Raw genomic sequence first — 17848 nt, 5'->3', positions numbered from 1 at the left:
CCCAGCCTGGACCTGCTGTGTGACATCAGCTGACAGCGGGCTTCACAGGATCACAGAGTGCAGAACAAACGAGAAGAATGAACAAACGAACTTTGGCTGCACTTCTCCTTTAACCTTAAGTTGGAGGTGCCAGAGCTGCCTTCCCCCTGAAGAAAAGCCCAGCCTACAGTGCTGTGAAAAAGTATTTGCCCCCCCCCCCCTTTTTTTTTTTTTTTGCATATATGTCACACTTAAATTATTCAGATCATCGAACAAATTTTATTATTACACAAAGATAACCCGAGTAAATACAAAATGCAGTTTTTAAATGATGATTTAATTTATTAAGGGAAAAAAGCCGTCCAAACCTTCCTGGCCCTCAAAAAGTAATTGCCCCCTAAACCTAATAACTGGTTGTGCCTCCCTTGGCGGCAACACCTGCAATCAAGCCTTCTCGATAACTGGCAATGAGTCTTTCACATCGTTGTGGAGGAATTTTGGCCCACTCTTCTTTGCATAATTGTTTTAATTCAGCCACGTTGGAGGGGTTTCCAGCATGAACGACCTGTTTAAGGTCATGCCACACCATTACAATGGGATTTAAGTCCGGACTTTTTAATGAGGCCACTCCAAAACCTTCATTTCGTTTTTTTTTTTTTGAGCCATTCAGAGGTCAGAGGTGGACTTGCTGGTGTGTTTTGGATCATTGTCCTGCTGCATAACCTCTGCGGACCCTGATGTAAAGGACAATGCTGCTGACCCTGACGTAAGAGGGAACTGTGATGCAAATGGGAACAACCAAGATGTAAGGGGGAACTCTCTGGACTCTGATGTAAGGGGTGGGGGCTCTGGTGACCAGAGACCACCTTACATCAGAGTTCCCCTTTACACCAGAGTCCGCAGCATTTCTCTTTACATCACGGTCCACAGCACCCCCCTTTACATCAGGATTCTTCTTTACATCAGTTCCCCCATGTACTGTAAGAGTAAATTTAGCAGACTCTGATTTAAGGGGGAACTCTTTGGACTCTTGTGTAATGGGGGGGGGCTATGGTGATCAGCGACCCCTTTACATCAGAGTCCCCCTTTACATCACAGTATGCAGAGTACACTGTAAGAGGGAATCCTGATGTTAAGGAGAACTCTGAGGACTCTGATGTAAGGAGGAATGCTGCGGACTCTGGTGTAAAGGGAAACTCTGATGTAAAGAGGGTCACCAGAGCTACCCCCCACCCCCCTTACAGAAGAGTCCACAGAGCTTCCCTTCACATCACAGTCCAAAGAACTCCCCTTTACATCCGAGTCTGCAGGGTTCCCCCTTACAGTATACTCTGCAGACTGTGATGTAAAGGACAACTCTGATGTAAGGGGGAATGCTGCGGACTCTGGTGTAAAGAGAAACTCTGATGCAAAGGGGGTCACCAGAGCTCCCCCCCACCCCCCTTACACAAGAGTCCACAGAGCTTCCCTTCACATCACAGTCCACAGAGCCCCCCTTTACATCAGAGTCCGCAGGATTCCCCCTTACAGTATACTGTACAGACTGTGATATAAAGAGGAACTCTGAAGACTCTGATATAAGGGGGAATGCTGTGGACTCTGGTGTAAAGGGAAACTCTGATGTAAAGGGGGTCACCAGAGCACCAGAGCGGCAGTGCTTATAGGCAACAAAGAATGAAAATAATGGGAGTAACAGGATTTTATTCATTTATTTATACACAATGCCTTAGCAAATACATTTTTGTTCACTTAAGGTTCATAGGTTCAAACCAGAACTCCAGGCAGATATTAAAGCTGCACTCCAGGCAAACAGCTGAAAACACAGATAAAAAAAAACGTATAGGGGAGCTGTTTTACCTGCCAAAGGATGTGTATTTTTGTCCATCCAGTCCTGGGATTTGCACAGCTCTGTCACACAGCACAGCCCTGTCTAACAAAGCAGGAGAAAACAATAAAAGCAACCTCTGGCGCTCGAATGTGGTGCTTAGAGCTTGGTAATTTTTCCTCTCTTCCAACCTGTGGTCTGACGCTGTGATGCCTTGCCATCCTCTTTGGGCTGTGGGTGGCCCTTGACATGCAGCACTATAAGAAAACAGACAGAGGGCGCACTGGCCTAGCGCATTACCTTCATTATACACTTTATTAGTAAAATAAAAGCAATTAATACACTCACAAACACATAGTGGCAACAGGCATATCAGATAATCAAGATGCCACTGTCACGTTTTGAGGGGGCAACCCCTCTTCTTCAGATCTTTGAGAAAGAGGGGTTGCCCCCCGAAACACGTTAGCCATATTGTAGTGATTATATGCTCTCAATGAACACACTCATAGGAGGAGAGAGCAGAGAGATGAGCTCATCAGTCTGCTGCTTCTCTTTTCACTGTCCAATCACAGGCTGGAGGAGGGACAAGATTTGTAACTCCAGCAGAGCAACACAAGGTTTCCTGCCCTTCTACACTATAAGACAATAGACAAGGGGCGCACTAGCCTAGCGCATTACCTTCATTATACACTTGATTAGTAAAATAAAAGAAAGTAATATACTCACAATCGCATAGTGTCGACAGGCTTATCGGATAATCAAGATGCGGCTGTAGTGTTTCGAGGGACAACCCCTCTTTCTCAAGCCTCTGAGGAAGAGGGGTTGTCACCCAAAACACGTTAGCCATATTGGACGCTAAAAGGTCTTCCCCGTGCCACAAGCTAAGTGTTGCAGATCTGGCGATAGTCGCATCTTGATTATCTGAAACGCCTGTTGAAACTATGGGGTTGATTTATTAAAACTAGAGGGTGAAAAATCTGGTGCAGCTCTGCATAGAAACCAATCAGCTTCCAGGTTTTTTTGTCAAAGCTTAATTGACCAAGCTGAAGTTAGAAGCTGATTGGCTACCATGCACAGCTGCACCAGATTTTGCACTCTCCAGTTTGAGTAAATCAATCCCATAGTGTCAATAGGCATTTCAGATAATCAAGATGCGACTATCGCCAGATCTTCAACACTTAGCTTGTGGCATGGGCAAGACCCTTTCAGCATTGAATATGGCTAACAGGTTTTAAGGGATAACCCCTCTTCCTCAGAGGCCTGAGAAAAAGGGGTTGCCCCCCGAAACACTACAGTCGCATTTTGATTAACTGATATGCCGGTTGACACTATGGGGTTGATTTAATAAAACTGGAGGGTGCAAAAACTGGTGCAGCTCTGCATAGAAACCATCTTTTAGGTTTTTGTCAGAGCTTAACTAAAAAAGCTGAAGTTAGAAGCTGATTATCTGCCATGCACAGCTTGAGAAAGAGGGGTTGCCCCTTGAAACTTGATAAGCCTATTGACACTATGCATTTGTGAGCGTATTACTTGCTTTTATTTTACTAATAAAGTGTATAATGAAGGTAAAGCACTAGGCTGTTGCGCCCTCTGTCTGTTGTCTTATAGTGTAGCAGAGCAGGAGACCTTTTTTTTCCTCTGCTGGAGTTACAAGTTTTGTCCCAATTCCAGCCTGTGATTGGACAGTGAAAAGAGAAGCAGCAGACTGATGAGCTTATCTCTCTTCTCTCTCCTACTATGAATGTGTTCCTTGATAGCACATAATGACTACAGCACAGCTGACTGGCTCCTTGTGCAGCTTCCTTCTCCTTCTTCCAGTCTGATTTCTAATGTACAGGAACTGCAAGAGGCTGATATCAAGGCTGTGATGTTTTCAAGTAGCACCCTGCTGGACCCTCCCACCTGCCATGATCTGCCTGCATTGCATATAGAAGCAAAGAGACCCAGTATTGCTTGTCTGCTGCAGGGAAAGTCAAGTCACTAACCCAGCTCTGCTGACAGGGCTGTGTAAATCTCAGTACTGGGTGGACAGGTATAACTGTTATATGCATTGCAATTAAACATTTAACTGCCTGGAGTTCAGGTCAAAAAAAAATGCAGACATAGAAAAAAAAGTCTCAAAAGTGATAAATTAACTTTCTGACAAGTGGACTCTCCGGTGTCGCAGGAGGTTAGGACTGCGGGAGAAGCACTTTCCGCACTCAGGACAAGGATAAGGCCGTTCCCCGGTATGAGTTCTCCGGTGGTTGACCAGCCCCCACTTATTAATAAAGGATTTCCCGCACTCTCCGCACAAAAATGGCTTTTCTCCCAAATGGATTCTCTGGTGAACCCCTAGGTTGGCTCTATGGGTAAAACACTTCCCGCACTCCTTGCAAGAGTAAGGTCGCTCCCCGGTGTGAATTCGCTGATGGTAGATCAGCAACGACCTCTGATAAAATGATTTCCCGCACTCTGAACAGGTGTACGGCTTCTCCCCGGAATGGACTCTCTTGTGAACAGTCAGATGACCGCTCTGGGAATAACTCTTGCCACACTCGGAACAAGAATAGGGCTTCACTCCGGTGTGAGTTCTTTGGTGGCTTATCAGCAACGACTTCTGGATGAAGGATTTCCCACACTCCGAACAGGTGTACGGCTTCTCCCCTGTATGGATTCTCTTGTGAACAGTCAGGTGTCCGCTATCGGAGAAACACTTCCCGCACTCTGAACAAGAATAGGATTTCACTCCGGTGGGGGTTCTCTGATGGCTGCCCAAAAAAGGATTTTGACTGACGGGTTCGTTATAATCGGATGATAAATACGGCTGTTCCCTGCAATGGGATTTCTGGTGAGAGATGAGGAGCGAGTTACAAGAAAAACACTTCCCGCACTCGGAGCAGATGTAGGACTCCTCCTCGGTAGGAGACTTCACAAAGGGCTCACTCTCTGTTGGACTTTGGTGCTGGGTAACAAGGCCGGAACTGCTGCCGAAATCGTTTCCACTCTCCGAACACAAATACGCCTTCTCCCCGGAGTGTGTCCCCAAGTGTTTCACGAGTGCCGACCTCTGGTCGAAACACTTCCCGCACTCCTTGCACGCAAAAGACCTCTCCTTGATATGAGTGCGCTGGTGCTCTACAAGCAGCGACTTCAACCTAAAAGACATCCCACACTTAGAGCAGGTGTACGGTTTTGACCTTGCATGGATTTGTTGAAGTGTCCCCTCATTGCCGAAAAACTCACCGCACTGCCAAGGAGGCCCTTTGCACGTAGGCTGGTGTTGGAGGAAGTCAGAACTGCTGGTGAAGACGCTTCCGCACTCGTCACAGTTGTGCGTCTTTGACTCCGGGCCCTGAGTTGGGAGCCGGGAAGGACTACCTGTTTCGATTATTCTTTCAGCGTCATCTCTATTCTCAGTTCCATTGCCGGTTCCTTCTTCTTCAGTTGGTGGCTTTTCTTCCAAATGCTCTTCATCCTCCGAAAACAGGTTCTCTTTAATCTGAAAAGATAAATGGCTTGTCTCAAGAGTAGCTTGGTCTGAGTCCTCGTTATTGTACTGAGTACAAGACGTACGTCTTCGCACCTCACAGACGTCTAAGTATGGAGAAGATGGCATTCCACAGTCTCTTCTCAAGGGACCTTCTTCCTGGATTCTGACCTTCATATAGTCCACATCTTCCTTCAAAAGCCTTTCTTCCTCAGAACAGTCCAGTTCCTCCTTTATAGCTCCGTAGGTCTCCAGCATCTGGGCGCTTTCTGATAAATCTGTTAAAAAGAAGCACATTTTGGTTCATTTCGGTAGCAGCCATGATGAAAGCGGTATCAAACCCAAAACCAAAAACGTCATATATTGCAGCTTACCAATCATTTTTTTTTCACTTTTTACATACTGTCGACAGTGCAGTACAGTGTCATCATATAACGGGTGTGGCGGTGATCAGGGACACTGACTGGTGACAGCATGTAAAAAAAAAAAAGAAAATTGTAATTTTTTTAACTTTTTTTTTTTTAAATATATGTTATTTATTTATTTATTTATTTATTTATTTATTTTTTTTTTTTTTTTTTGAGAAAAATCATTTTTTTGGTAAAAAAAAAAAAAATTCCAAGAAGTGCAGCAGCCAACATAAATAAGGTGAGCACCTTGGGAGGAAGGTCCGCTCTCCAAAAAAATGGAACGTTTCACGAATTTGCGTGCCATTCCATCCAGGGGCCATGCTAATCTTCTCCGTATCGTTTTAATTTTAGTACACGTCCTGTAGAAGTGAAGACTTTATTTTTAACTTTTTTTACATACTGTGACCAGAGCAATACAGTGTTACCATAGTAACACTGAGGAGGGGATCAGGATTTTATTTTATTTTTTTTACATAATATGATTGCTTATAGCAGTGAGTTTCATAAATATAAATATAATATTTTTATTTTTAATTTTTATTTTTACTGAATCACACTGTGTAATGTTGTGATTGGCCACAGCTCATCACATGCTACGACTGGGCTGTGATTGGCCCTGCCTGTACCATGTGATCACTGTGGCCAATCACAGCCTTCCTCTGGATCAACTATGGGTGTAGGTTTGTGTATATGGGATTGTATTTTTTTTTTTTTTGGTTGAACTTGATAGACTTGTGTCTTTTTTCAACCTGGCTAACTATGTAGCTAGCAACACTAATTGTATACAATGGATGGCATAGACGGAAGCCATTCATTGTTTACAATTGTCATGTAATCTGTGATTGGTCACAGTGACCACATGACATTGGCAGCGGGCCGGTGCAGTGATCAGTCATCCACTGTACCCGGTGGACACAGCGGGTGACAGATCGCCCCGGGCCATGGCCCGTTCTCAGGAAGTCCTCCTAGAACAATAGGGTTCCCGCCCGAACGTCATTTTACAATGGCGCGAGCGGGGGGCAGTTAACCACTTAAGGACCGAGCCTCTTTCTGAGATTTGGTGTTTACAAGTTAAAAACGTTTTTTTTTTTGCTAGAAAATTACTTAGAACCCCCAAACATTATATATATTTTTTTCTAACACCCTAGAGAGTAAAATGGCGGTCGTTGCAATACTTTCTGTCACACCGTATTTGTGCAGCGGTCTTACTTTTTTTTGGAAAAAATACACTTTTGTGAATTAAAAAGTAAGACATCAGTAAAGTTAGCCCAATTTTTTTTTTAAATTGTGAAAGATAATGTTACACCGAGTAAATTGATACCCAACATGTCACGCTTCAAAATTCCGCCCCGCTCGTGGAATGGCGACAAACTTTTACCCTTAAAAATCTCCATAGGCGACGTTTAAAAAATTCTACAGGTTGCATGTTTTGAGTTGCAGAGGAGGTCTAGGGCTAGAATTATTGCTTTCGCTCTACCGATCACGGAGATACTTCACATGTGTGGTTTGAACACCGTTTTCACGTATGCGAGCTCGGCGCGACAGGGCGCTTTTAAAAAAAAAAATTATTATTTATTATTTATTTTACCTTTTATTTTTTATTTTTACACTGTTCTTTTAAAAAAAAAAGTGCCACTTTTATTCCTATTACAAGGGATGTAAACATCCCTTGTAATAGAAAAAAACCATGACAGGACCTCTTAAATATGAGATCTGGGGTCAAAAAGAACCTCAGATCTCATATTTTCACTAAAATGCAATAAAAAATAAAAAAATAATGAAATGTCATTAAAAAAAAATTAAAAAATGTTGCTTTAAGAGCTATGGGTGGAAGTGACGTTTTGACGTCGCTTCCGCCCTACAATGGTATGGAGACGGGTGGGGGCCATCTTCACCTCACTCTCCATACCAAGCCAGGGAGAGGACCTGATCGCCTCCGCTGCTAGTGACGGCTCCGGTAAGCGGCGGAGGGCACCGGAGAGCGGCGAGTGGGGCCCTCTTCCGCTGCCGATAAAAGTGATCTTGCAGCAAATCCGCCGCAGAGACCACTTTTATCTTAAACTGGACCGCTCACTGAAGGAGAGGATACCGGGTTATGGTGGATAGCTGCTGCCATAACAACGATATCCCTCCTCAAAGTGCCAACGTATATCGGCGTGAGCCGGTCCGGAATTGGTTAAAGAACAACTGCGGGAGGCAGTTAAAGAAAATCGCCCTTCTGGGTGATCAATGTACATCGCAGGGATTTTAATAAACTTTGTAGTAGATTCCTTTTTTTTTTTAGATTACCTTTTGTTGCCCTGGTGCATTATAATCACCCGGTGCACTCTCAGCGTTCAATGAGAAAAGCTGCAGGGTCTGCATCCCTTTAGAAGTATTTAACCCTTGGGGAGTATCTCAACAAAACTGAAATTCCTATTGCAGAGGATGCCTAAAATGTGATTTGTATCTTAGTGCTGGCTGGTGGGAAAATCAGTGAGCCAATGACACAGGCAGGAAATGACATCTCTGGGGGAGTTCTGTACACCAACGCTTGCCATATTGCATTGAATATTACAGAAAATTACACTGGCTGCAGATGAACCACTTTCTGCCCGCGCTATAGCCGGATGATGGCTACAGAGCGGGCTTCCAGTGCTGGGAGGGCGTCAATAGACGTCCCCCTGTGATATTGCTGGTCGCGGGCAACGCACACTGTGATCACCAAGTCCTTCGGACTCAGCTGATCACAGAACAGGGTAAAGGGCCAATCACAGCGGGCCCTTTATCATGTGATCAGCTGTCAGGCAATGACAGCTGATCAGGAAGTAAACAGAAGCCAGTTATCGCCTTTTTTTTCACGATCAGCATGAGGAGAAAAGAATAAAGCCAGTAACCGGCTTCTGTTACAGGGGCATCGGTCCTGATCTGTGCCACCTATCAGTGCCCACAAGTGCTGCTAATCAGTGCCCACAAGTGCCATCTATCTGCCTACCAGTGCCACCTTTCAGTGCCAGTGCCCACCAGTACTACCTTTCAGTGCCATCAGTGCTGCCAATCAGTGCCCACCAGTACCACCTTTCAGTGCATCAGTGCCGCTTCATCTTTGCCATCACATCAGTGCCGCCTCATCGCGGCCATCTCATCAGTGCCTATCAGTGCCCATCAGTGCCTCCTCATCAGTGCCGCCTCATCATTGCCACCTCATCAATGCCTATCAGTGCAGCCTGTCAGTGCCCATCGGTGCCACTTCATCAGTGCCCATCAGTGCCACCTCATCAGCGCACATCAGTGAAGGAGAAAAATTACATGTTTGCAAACTTTATAACAAACTATGAAAAAAAAAATTATTTTTTTTTTCAAAATTTTCGGTCTTTTTTTATTTCTTTAGCAAAAAAGAAGTGGTGATTAAATAACGATAATAAGCTCTATTTGTGTGAAAAAAATGATAAAAATTTGGTTTGGGTACCGTGTAGCATGACTGCGCAATTGTCATTCAAAGTGTGAGAGCACTGAAAGCTGAAAATTGGCCTGGGCAGGAAGGGGGTAAAAGTGCCCAGAAGGCAAGTGGTTAAAAAGGAACGTTAATTTTTGTTCACATTAACCACTTGCCTTCAGGCCTTTTTATACTTTTTTAGCAGAGACCCTAGAGAATAAAGTGGCGATCGTTGCAATTTTTTATGTCACACGGTATTTGTGCAGCAACTTTGTGGGGAAAAAGTACACTTTAATAAATTTAAAAAACAAAAACACAATATATACCCCAATTTGTTGGTAAAATAAAAATATAAAAGATGATGTTACTCCGAGTGAATAGGTACCTAACGTGTCCCGCTTTAAAATTGCACACGCTCGTAGAATAGCGACAAACGACGGTACAAAATCTCCATAGGCATCGCTTTAAAATTTTCTACAGGTTACCTGTTTAGAGTTACAGAGGATATCTAATGCTAGAATTATTGCTCTTGCTCTAACGTTCGCAGTGATGCCTCACATGTGCGGTGTGAATACCGTTTACATATGCGTGCGCGACCTACCTATGCGTTCGCTTCTGTACGCAAGCACGGAGGGATGGGGGGGGCTTTAAAAAAAGTTCTTATTTATTTTACTTTTTATTTTTACATTGTCCCTTTAGTATTTTTTTTAATCACTTTTATTCCTATTACAAGGAGTATAAACATTCCTTGTAATAGAAATAAGCATGACAGGTCCTCTTTATTGAGAGATCTGAGGTCAATAAGATCCCAAATCTCTTTTTTACCTTAAAAGCAAAAGATAAAAAAAAAAAATTGATCTTTTGCTTTAAAAAAAAAAATTGTTTACTTCCAGCCTGGATCGGAAGTGACATCATGACATCGCTCCAGTCCTCCAAGGCCATAGAGGTGATCAAAGAAGATCTACTCTTTGGTCGTCTATGGGAGCAGCCGGCTGCACCATCGGATCGTTTCTTAGGCCAACTGGTGAAAACAGTAAGACCGAGAAACACCGGTGAGTGGGTCGGGAGGGGGGGAGGGGACATCCCCTCCCGCAGCTTCGGAAATCATTCCAGAGGCTCATGAGAAAGCCAGCCAACGACTGCAAAAAACAATACTGGGGTTATGGCTGATATCTTCAGCCATAATCCTGGTAAACCACTTGCAGACCGCAACGTATATATACATGTTTTGGTCGGTAAGAGTAGTATGGCTTGTGTGGCAATTTGTATATGCTATATATTTTTTTCCAACTAAGTGGAGTTACCCTTTAGGATTTAGCCTCAGAGCATATAATCCATAAGCACAAACAGTACAAAGATCAGTTGGTGGGCAAAAAATGCTACATCTGAGCCCCACCTCCATGACTAAGCCCTGTGGGCAAAGCGAAACGCGTCGGCCCAATGGCCTGGATGGAGCTGGGCTGAAGCCACTTTTACCTTTCTACATCTGGGCTTTTGTTGGCATTCAGAGTTTGGATTTCTTTCTTGTTTAGAAAACAAACTCATAAGACTTAGCTGGTGTTCCCATACTCCTCAAAAAGAGGGAGGGGCAATAGAGACCTGCATCAAATCGTACCTGTATAGGCTCTAACACAGAAATGGAGGATACCGGGATGGGGGGATGATGGGAGTAGAGAGGGCGGGTTAGGAAATGAAAGGGTAAAAGGGAGAAGGGTAGAGAGATTAGGAACCTCTGGTGGAGAGAGTGGGGAGGGGAGCTCAGGACATCGAGCCTTGGAGATGAATGGATAAAGGTCAACATAGGAGGATAGAGTAGGGAGGTGAGGAGCTTGATGGCAGAGGTGAGAATTCTAGGGTGGGGAACCTTCCTCTGAGTTTTGTCTTGGAGATGAATGGATAAGGTTCAACATGGGAGGATAGAGTAGGGAGGTGAGGAGCTTGATGGCAGAGGTGAGAATTCTAGGGTGAGGAACCTTCCTCTCAGTTTTGTCCTGGAGAATTAAACTCAAAATCAGGGTCCCCATGGTGGAGTTTTTAATCGTCATTTTAGAGCATAAAGTAAATCCCATAATGGTGCAAGGGAGGAGGGGAGGCAAAGTGGGCATAAAGTGAAAGTGAGACGTTTCAGGGGACATGCCCCCTTCTTAGTAACTGGTCTTAGGTTGGTTCAGCTCTGAAGAAGGGGGCATGTCCCTTGAAATGTGTAAACCTACCAATCTGTATCTGCTTGGGCATTACCACAACCATTTCTATTAAACACCCATAGGCCAAAAACACTCAGAAACACAGATGAAGCGTGATAAATCAGAAAGTTCTGATCCAGCCATGGGATGGTGTCTTCTGGCTCAAGCAGATACAGATTGGTAGGCTTACACCTTTCGAGGGACATGCCCCCTTCTTCAGAGCTTACCCAACCTATAACGTGAAGAAGGGGCACACAGTCTTGGCTCTAGCAGTGAGCAATTAGTCAAACGTGGGACAATGTCACCTGGCCCAAGCAGATGCAGATTGGAAGGTTTGGGTGTTTCAGGGGACACTCCCCTTCTTCAGAGCTGGTCTTAGGTTGGTTCAACTTTGAAGAAGGGGGCATGTCCTCTGAAATGCGTAAGCCTACCTATCTGTATCTGCTTGGGCATTACCACCATTTTTATTAAACACCCATAGGCCAAAAACATACTCAGAAACACAGATAAAAGCAAGCGTAACAAATCACAAAGTTCTGATCCAGCCATGGGATGGTTTCTCCTGGCTCAAGTAGATACAGATTGGTAGGTTTACATGTTTCGGGGGACATGCCCCCTTCTTCAGAGCTAAACCAAACTAAGACCTGAAGAAGGGGCCAACAGCCTTGGCTCTAGCTGTAAGCAATTAGTCAATGAAGAAATTGGACACCACCATCAGAAATTGGGTGGGTCTAAGGAAAAGGTGAGCAGATTGTATAGAAAAAAAGATTCCAACCCATTAACTCCATATAATGTGATCACCATAGAATAAAACAAAGGTAAAAAATTCATTATACCATACCCGGTGATGTGAGGAGTGGTCGCTTCACCATCATGGTGTCCTTATAGAGATCCTTGTGTCCTTCTACGCATTCCTCCATGGTGGCCTCCTGACACCTTATAGGAACCTGACACACACAATGATACAGTCACCATCCAGACACATCCCTTGTCTGTTACTGGATAATGTCCCAGAATTCCCGGCACCGCTCACCTCTCCTGTCAGCAGACCAATGATCTTCTGGGTGACTTCTAGGATCTTCTTCTCATTGTATCTCGCCAATATCAGGGTGGGAGGTGGTGGCTCCTTAACTGAACTGCTCAATTTTCCTGACATAGTTGGATACAAGCCTTGTAAAAGACAATCAATGGATGCCATCTTCACCACTCCATATTTCTACAAAGGAGAACAAACAGCAAAAAAATTTAAAATTTTTTCGTGTGACCTCCTAGAATCCTCCTCACCTCTCTGGTCAGGTCTGTGTTTAATTATCAGAGATAAGAGTGATGTCATGTGACCTCCCAGAATCCTCCTCACCTCTCCGGTCAGGTCTGTGTTTAATTATCAGAGATAAGAGTGAAGTCATGTGACCTCCCAGAATCCTCCTCACCTCTCCGGTCAGGTCTGTGTTTAATTATCAGAGATAAGAGTGAAATCATGTGACCTCCCAGAATCCTCCTCACCTCTCCGGTCAGGTCTGTGTTTAATTATCATAGATAAGAGTGATGTCATGGGCAGTGCTGGGACAAGGTCATCTGGTGCCCAGGGCAAAGATGGAAAACTGCGCCCCCCCCCCCCGCCGCCCCGCCGCTGTGAAAGCTACAACGCCTACAGACAATAGGATCTATACTGGGAATTTGTTAAATACTAGTATTGGCGGCGATCAGTGACTTAGGCACGGTTCACACTGGGGAAACTTGTCACTCCCCATTCAGTACAATGACACCGTTTTAATCGGAGCGACAGGACACATCACATCAGAGCACAGAACATCAGGGCACTGCACATCAGGGCACAGGTCACAGTACATCAAGGCACAGCACATCAGGGCACTGCACATCAGGGCACAGGTCACAGTACATCAGGGTACAGAGCCCAGGCTTGTGCCGGGTGCAGGATCGCACTCGGCACATGTTAAAGATTATCAATTTTTTTCACGCAGCCGGTGTTGTAAACTCTGCATAGGTAGCAGGAATTTTTACAACACTGGTTCACTGGCGATTCTATTGCTCCCCTCTTCCTCCATTAAAAGGTCCCGCCCAGGGCATCCGCCCCTTCCGCCCCCCCTTGTACCGGCCCTGGTCATGTGACCTCCCAGAATCCTCCTCACCTCTCCAGTCAGGTCTGTGTTTTATTAATAGAGATAAGAGTGATGTCATGTGACCTCCCAGAATCCTCCTCACCTCTCCGGTCAGCAGGCAGACGATCTCCAGGGTGAGGTCTAATATCGTCTCAGTCATGTGACTCTGGTCGGCGTCCATCCCGATCGGATCGGTCATCGCCTTCTCACAGCGTCTCGGCATTTCCAGGGACCAATCAGCTGAAACCTTTAGAAAAAAAACACCTATTTTTACCATTAGGACTGGCATTATAAGGAATAACAAGAAAATATATCTCTGAATTGTACAATAAATGGGATACATTGATATATGGTTACAGTAAACAGTAATGATTAGGAAAACAATATCACCAGGCTCTACTGTTTATAGTAAACAATCATTGCAGATTTCAGTCTAATGTATTTACCAAGCACCTGGAGCTCCAACACTTCCTGTTTGGACTCTGGCCTTTGTTTGTCACACCAAACTTCCGGGTTCTTGCGTTCCATTCGGGTTGTGCGTTCCACGTGTCTCTGGACGTACTTGGCGCTGCCTGCCATCTAGCGGTGGATATTGCAAACTACACGCTATTCCTCTATTGGAAATTTCTAGTAGGTACTCGCTCGCCCTCTGGTGTCCCTATTTGAAAACTGCAGTCGAGAATTCACAGACTGCATTAGAGCACTACAGTATAGGGTTGTCATGTCCCTCCTTCTACAGTCATATGCTTCTCATAGGTGGGGAAAATGGCACAAGTACATTGAGCTCAACCAATAGAAAAAATAAACCAACTGAAAAACCTATCTCAGCAGAAACCCAAACCCACAGTTTATCTAGAATCAGGCAAAAAACCTTTATAAAGTGTGATCTAATTTCGTCCAACAGGGAAAAAACTCCTTCCTGAGCCTTTTAGGGAATCGGATTTCCCTTGGATCGACCATCTACAGTGTTTTTAGTTAAAAACATATTTAGAGCTGATTATATGTACATTATAATATATTATATTATTCACTTAGAAACATATTCATCTTTTTTGTAACCGCTTACAGTCCGGGCCAACTCTGACACCCCTTTCCTACAATGAAAAAAAAAAATTTTTTGCTACAAAACTATATATACAGTATATATATATATATATATATATATATATATATATATATATATATATATAAATTAAGCAGAGGCCTTAGAGAATGAAATAGTGGGTGGTGAATATTTTTATGTCACATGATATTTGCGCAGCGGTTTTTCAAAAGCAATTGTTTTTTGAAAAAAAAAATACACTTTAATGAATTTTAATGCACAAAAACACAATATAATACCCCATTTTTGGTAAAAGTATAAAAAAACGATGCTGTGCCAGGTAAATAGATACCAAACATGTCATGCTTTAAAGTTGTGTACACCCCTGGAAAGGTCGCCAAACTACAGTGCCTAAAAAACCAAACAGGTCACGCTTTAAAGTTGCGTACGCCCGCGGAACAGCGCAAAACGACGGTACCTAAAAATCTCCATAGGCGACACTTAAAGAGCCATAACAGGTTACCAGTTTAGAGTGACACAGGAAGTCTGATGCTAGAATTATTGCTCTCACTCTGGCGTTCCCGACGATACCTCACACGTGTGGTGCGATTGACGTTTAAATATTCATGTGGGTCTGACGCACGCATTTGTATTTGCGCGCAAACATGGGGGAAACAGCGCTTACATTTTTTTTTAAATGTTATTATTTATTTATTTATTACTGTCTCTTTATTTATTTTTTTAAATCAACTTTATTGGTATCACAAGGGATTATTAGACCCCAAATCTCTCCTCTGGCCTCCAATGCAGCCGATCAGACACAGATCGGTCTGATCGGCTGCTTTACTGGACGGTATCGGACAGGTAAACAAAGAGTGAAAACCGGAAGTGACTAAATCCTCATGGCTTCCGGTTTCTGGTGTCACACAGTGGGAGGAACAACATCAGTTCTTCTCACTGTGTCCCTGGAACCGAATGCCACCAATCACATCCTTACCGAGCTTCCCGATCGTTCAGGAGAGTCCAGTAAAGTTGGTGGCAGGAGGAGGGGGGGACCCCTTTCTGCTGCCTGTGAAAGTAATCCAGCGGCTCCATCGCTGCTGGGATTACTTTTACAGTGAAGGGAATCGCCACCTGAAAAAGATTTTATCTTGGTCATCGCTGCAGCAACAACCGAGATATCACCTTCCCTATCCAGCAACTTACCAGTCGCTAAATAGGTAGGGAGATATCTCTGTCATCGCTGACCAGATGATCAAAGTGGACCTTCCATGAAAACAGAAGGTCCACTTTCCTGACAACCTATAATGTACTGGACCACCCAGATCCTTCATCAATAGGGTTGCCACCTGTCCGGGATTCACCCGGACAGTACGGGTTTTGAAACATGCGCCCGGGTCTCTGCCTGCCTGAGACCCGGGCACATTATTCATTTCAGACCCGTGGCTCCCTGTGCCGAAGCTGTGTCATCAGTGCGGCCGTGGAGTTCGGGTCCGTAGCGCCGCCTCAGCGCTGCTTGATTTCTGCAACTGCTCAGCTGTCTGAGTGCAGGACGGAGTCGGGACACAGAGGCGGAGCCTCCATGTTACCGGCCGGGTGCTCTCCTCCAATCCTCTGGCTGCCAGCAGAAGGGACAAGGAGGTGGGCGGAGCCTCCCCATTCCCTGCTGGAATGTGTGCACAGATAGCGCTGGGACTGGAGCCCAGCTTGTAAGGTAAGTTTTTACCATCCATGTCAGGATTTCAAAGTACTCTCACCTCTCCCCCCCCACCATACACTATACATACATATATACATACACCTCCCCTCCCCCCACCATACATACATACATACTTACACCCCCCCTCCCCCACCATACACTATACATACACCCCCCTCCCCCCACCATACACTATACATACATATATACATACACCTCCCCTCCCCCCACCATACACTATACATACATACATACATCCCCTCCCCCCACCATACACTATACATACACCCCCCCTCCCCCACCATACACTATACATACATATATACATACACCCCCCTCCCCCCACCATACACTATACAAACATATATACATACACCCCCCTCCCCCCACCATACACTATACATACATATATACATACCCCCCCTCCCCCCGCCATACACTATACATACATATATACATACCCCCCCTCCCCCGCCATACACTATACAAACATATATACGTACACCCCCCTCCCCCCGCCATACACTATACATACATATATACATACCCCCCCCTCCCCCCGCCATACACTATACATACATATATACATACCCCCCCTCCCCCGCCATACACTATACAAACATATATACGTACACCCCCCTCCCCCCACCATACACTATATATACAGTTCTGCCGGCCCCCTCCCATATACCATCCATCCATATAGTTCTCTCTCTCCTCATACACCATCCATATATACAGTCCCCCTAATATATACAGTCCTCCCCCCATACACCATCCATATACACAGTCCCCCCCATATATACAGTTCTCCACCCCCCCATATACCATCTATAGATACAGTTCTCATCTGGTGACACAGTCCACTGCTCTACTGACACCGTCCACTGCTCTACTGACACCGTCCACTGCTCTACTGACACCGTCCACTGCTCTACTGACACCATCCACTGCCCTACTGACACCGTCCACTGCTCTACTGACACCGTCCACTGCTCTACTGACACCGTCCACTGCTCTACTGACACCATCCACTGCTCTACTGACACCGTCCACTGCTCTACTGACACCGTCCTCTGCTCTACTGACACCATCCACTGCCCTACTGACACCGTCCACTGCTCTACTGACACCGTCCTCTGCTCTACTGACACCATCCACTGCCCTACTGACACCGTCCACTGCTCTACTGACACCGTCCACTGCTCTACTGACATCGTCCTCTGCTCTACTGACATCGTCCTCTGCTCTACTGACACCATCCACTGCTCTACTGACACCGTCCACTGCTCTACTGACACCGTCCACTGCTCTACTGACACCATCCACTGCGCTACTGACACCATCAACTGCTCTACTGACACCGTCCACTGCTCTACTGACACCGTCCACTGCTCTACTGACACCGTCCACTGCTCTACTGACACCGTCCACTGCTCTACTGACATCGTCCACTGCTCTACTGACACCGTCCTCTGCTCTACTGACACCATCCACTGCCCTACTGACACCGTCCACTGCTCTACTGACACCGTCCTCTGCTCTACTGACACCATCCACTGCCCTACTGACACCGTCCACTGCTCTACTGACACCGTCCACTGCTCTACTGACATCGTCCTCTGCTCTACTGACATCGTCCTCTGCTCTACTGACACCATCCACTGCTCTACTGACACCGTCCACTGCTCTACTGACACCGTCCA

The 17848-nt window shown here is 45.3% G+C and overlaps 1 protein-coding gene and 1 non-coding gene across 2 annotated transcripts; both read right to left on the bottom strand.

Moving 5' to 3' along the window:
- Positions 1-3402: 3402 nt before the first annotated feature.
- On the bottom strand, positions 3403-13930 carry LOC141106588 (uncharacterized). Its single transcript, XM_073597485.1, has 6 exons — positions 13848-13930; positions 13505-13648; positions 12315-12497; positions 12123-12228; positions 5370-5551; positions 3403-5285 (listed from the first exon to the last, which is right to left on the bottom strand). The coding sequence occupies exons 2-6, from the start codon at positions 13622-13624 to the stop codon at positions 3936-3938; spliced, it is 1941 nt and encodes a 646-aa protein (XP_073453586.1). The 5' UTR covers positions 13625-13648; positions 13848-13930; the 3' UTR covers positions 3403-3935.
- On the bottom strand, positions 5953-6058 carry LOC141106991 (U6 spliceosomal RNA). Its single transcript, XR_012235760.1, has one exon. It is a non-coding gene; the product is annotated as a U6 spliceosomal RNA (small nuclear RNA).
- Positions 13931-17848: the final 3918 nt, after the last annotated feature.

Source organism: Aquarana catesbeiana, linkage group LG08 (assembly GCF_042186555.1).
Source record: "Aquarana catesbeiana isolate 2022-GZ linkage group LG08, ASM4218655v1, whole genome shotgun sequence".
Classification (NCBI taxonomy): domain Eukaryota; kingdom Metazoa; phylum Chordata; class Amphibia; order Anura; family Ranidae; genus Aquarana; species Aquarana catesbeiana.
Note: the sequence above shows the minus strand (reverse complement) of the source record. Positions and strands in the feature narration are given on the sequence as shown.

What these genes read in the sequence shown, in the direction of transcription:
- LOC141106588 (XM_073597485.1), bottom strand. Translation starts at nt 13,624, where the DNA reads ATGCCGAGACGCTGTGAGAAGGCGATGACCGATCCGATCGGGATGGAC. An exon ending in TTGGTCTGCTGACAGGAGAG is followed by an intron (nt 12,229 to 12,314) that starts GTGAGCGGTGCC and finishes TGTGTGTGTCAG; the next exon opens with GTTCCTATAAGGTGTCAGGA. An exon ending in CATACTTAGACGTCTGTGAG is followed by an intron (nt 5,286 to 5,369) that starts GTGCGAAGACGT and finishes TTATCTTTTCAG; the next exon opens with ATTAAAGAGAACCTGTTTTC.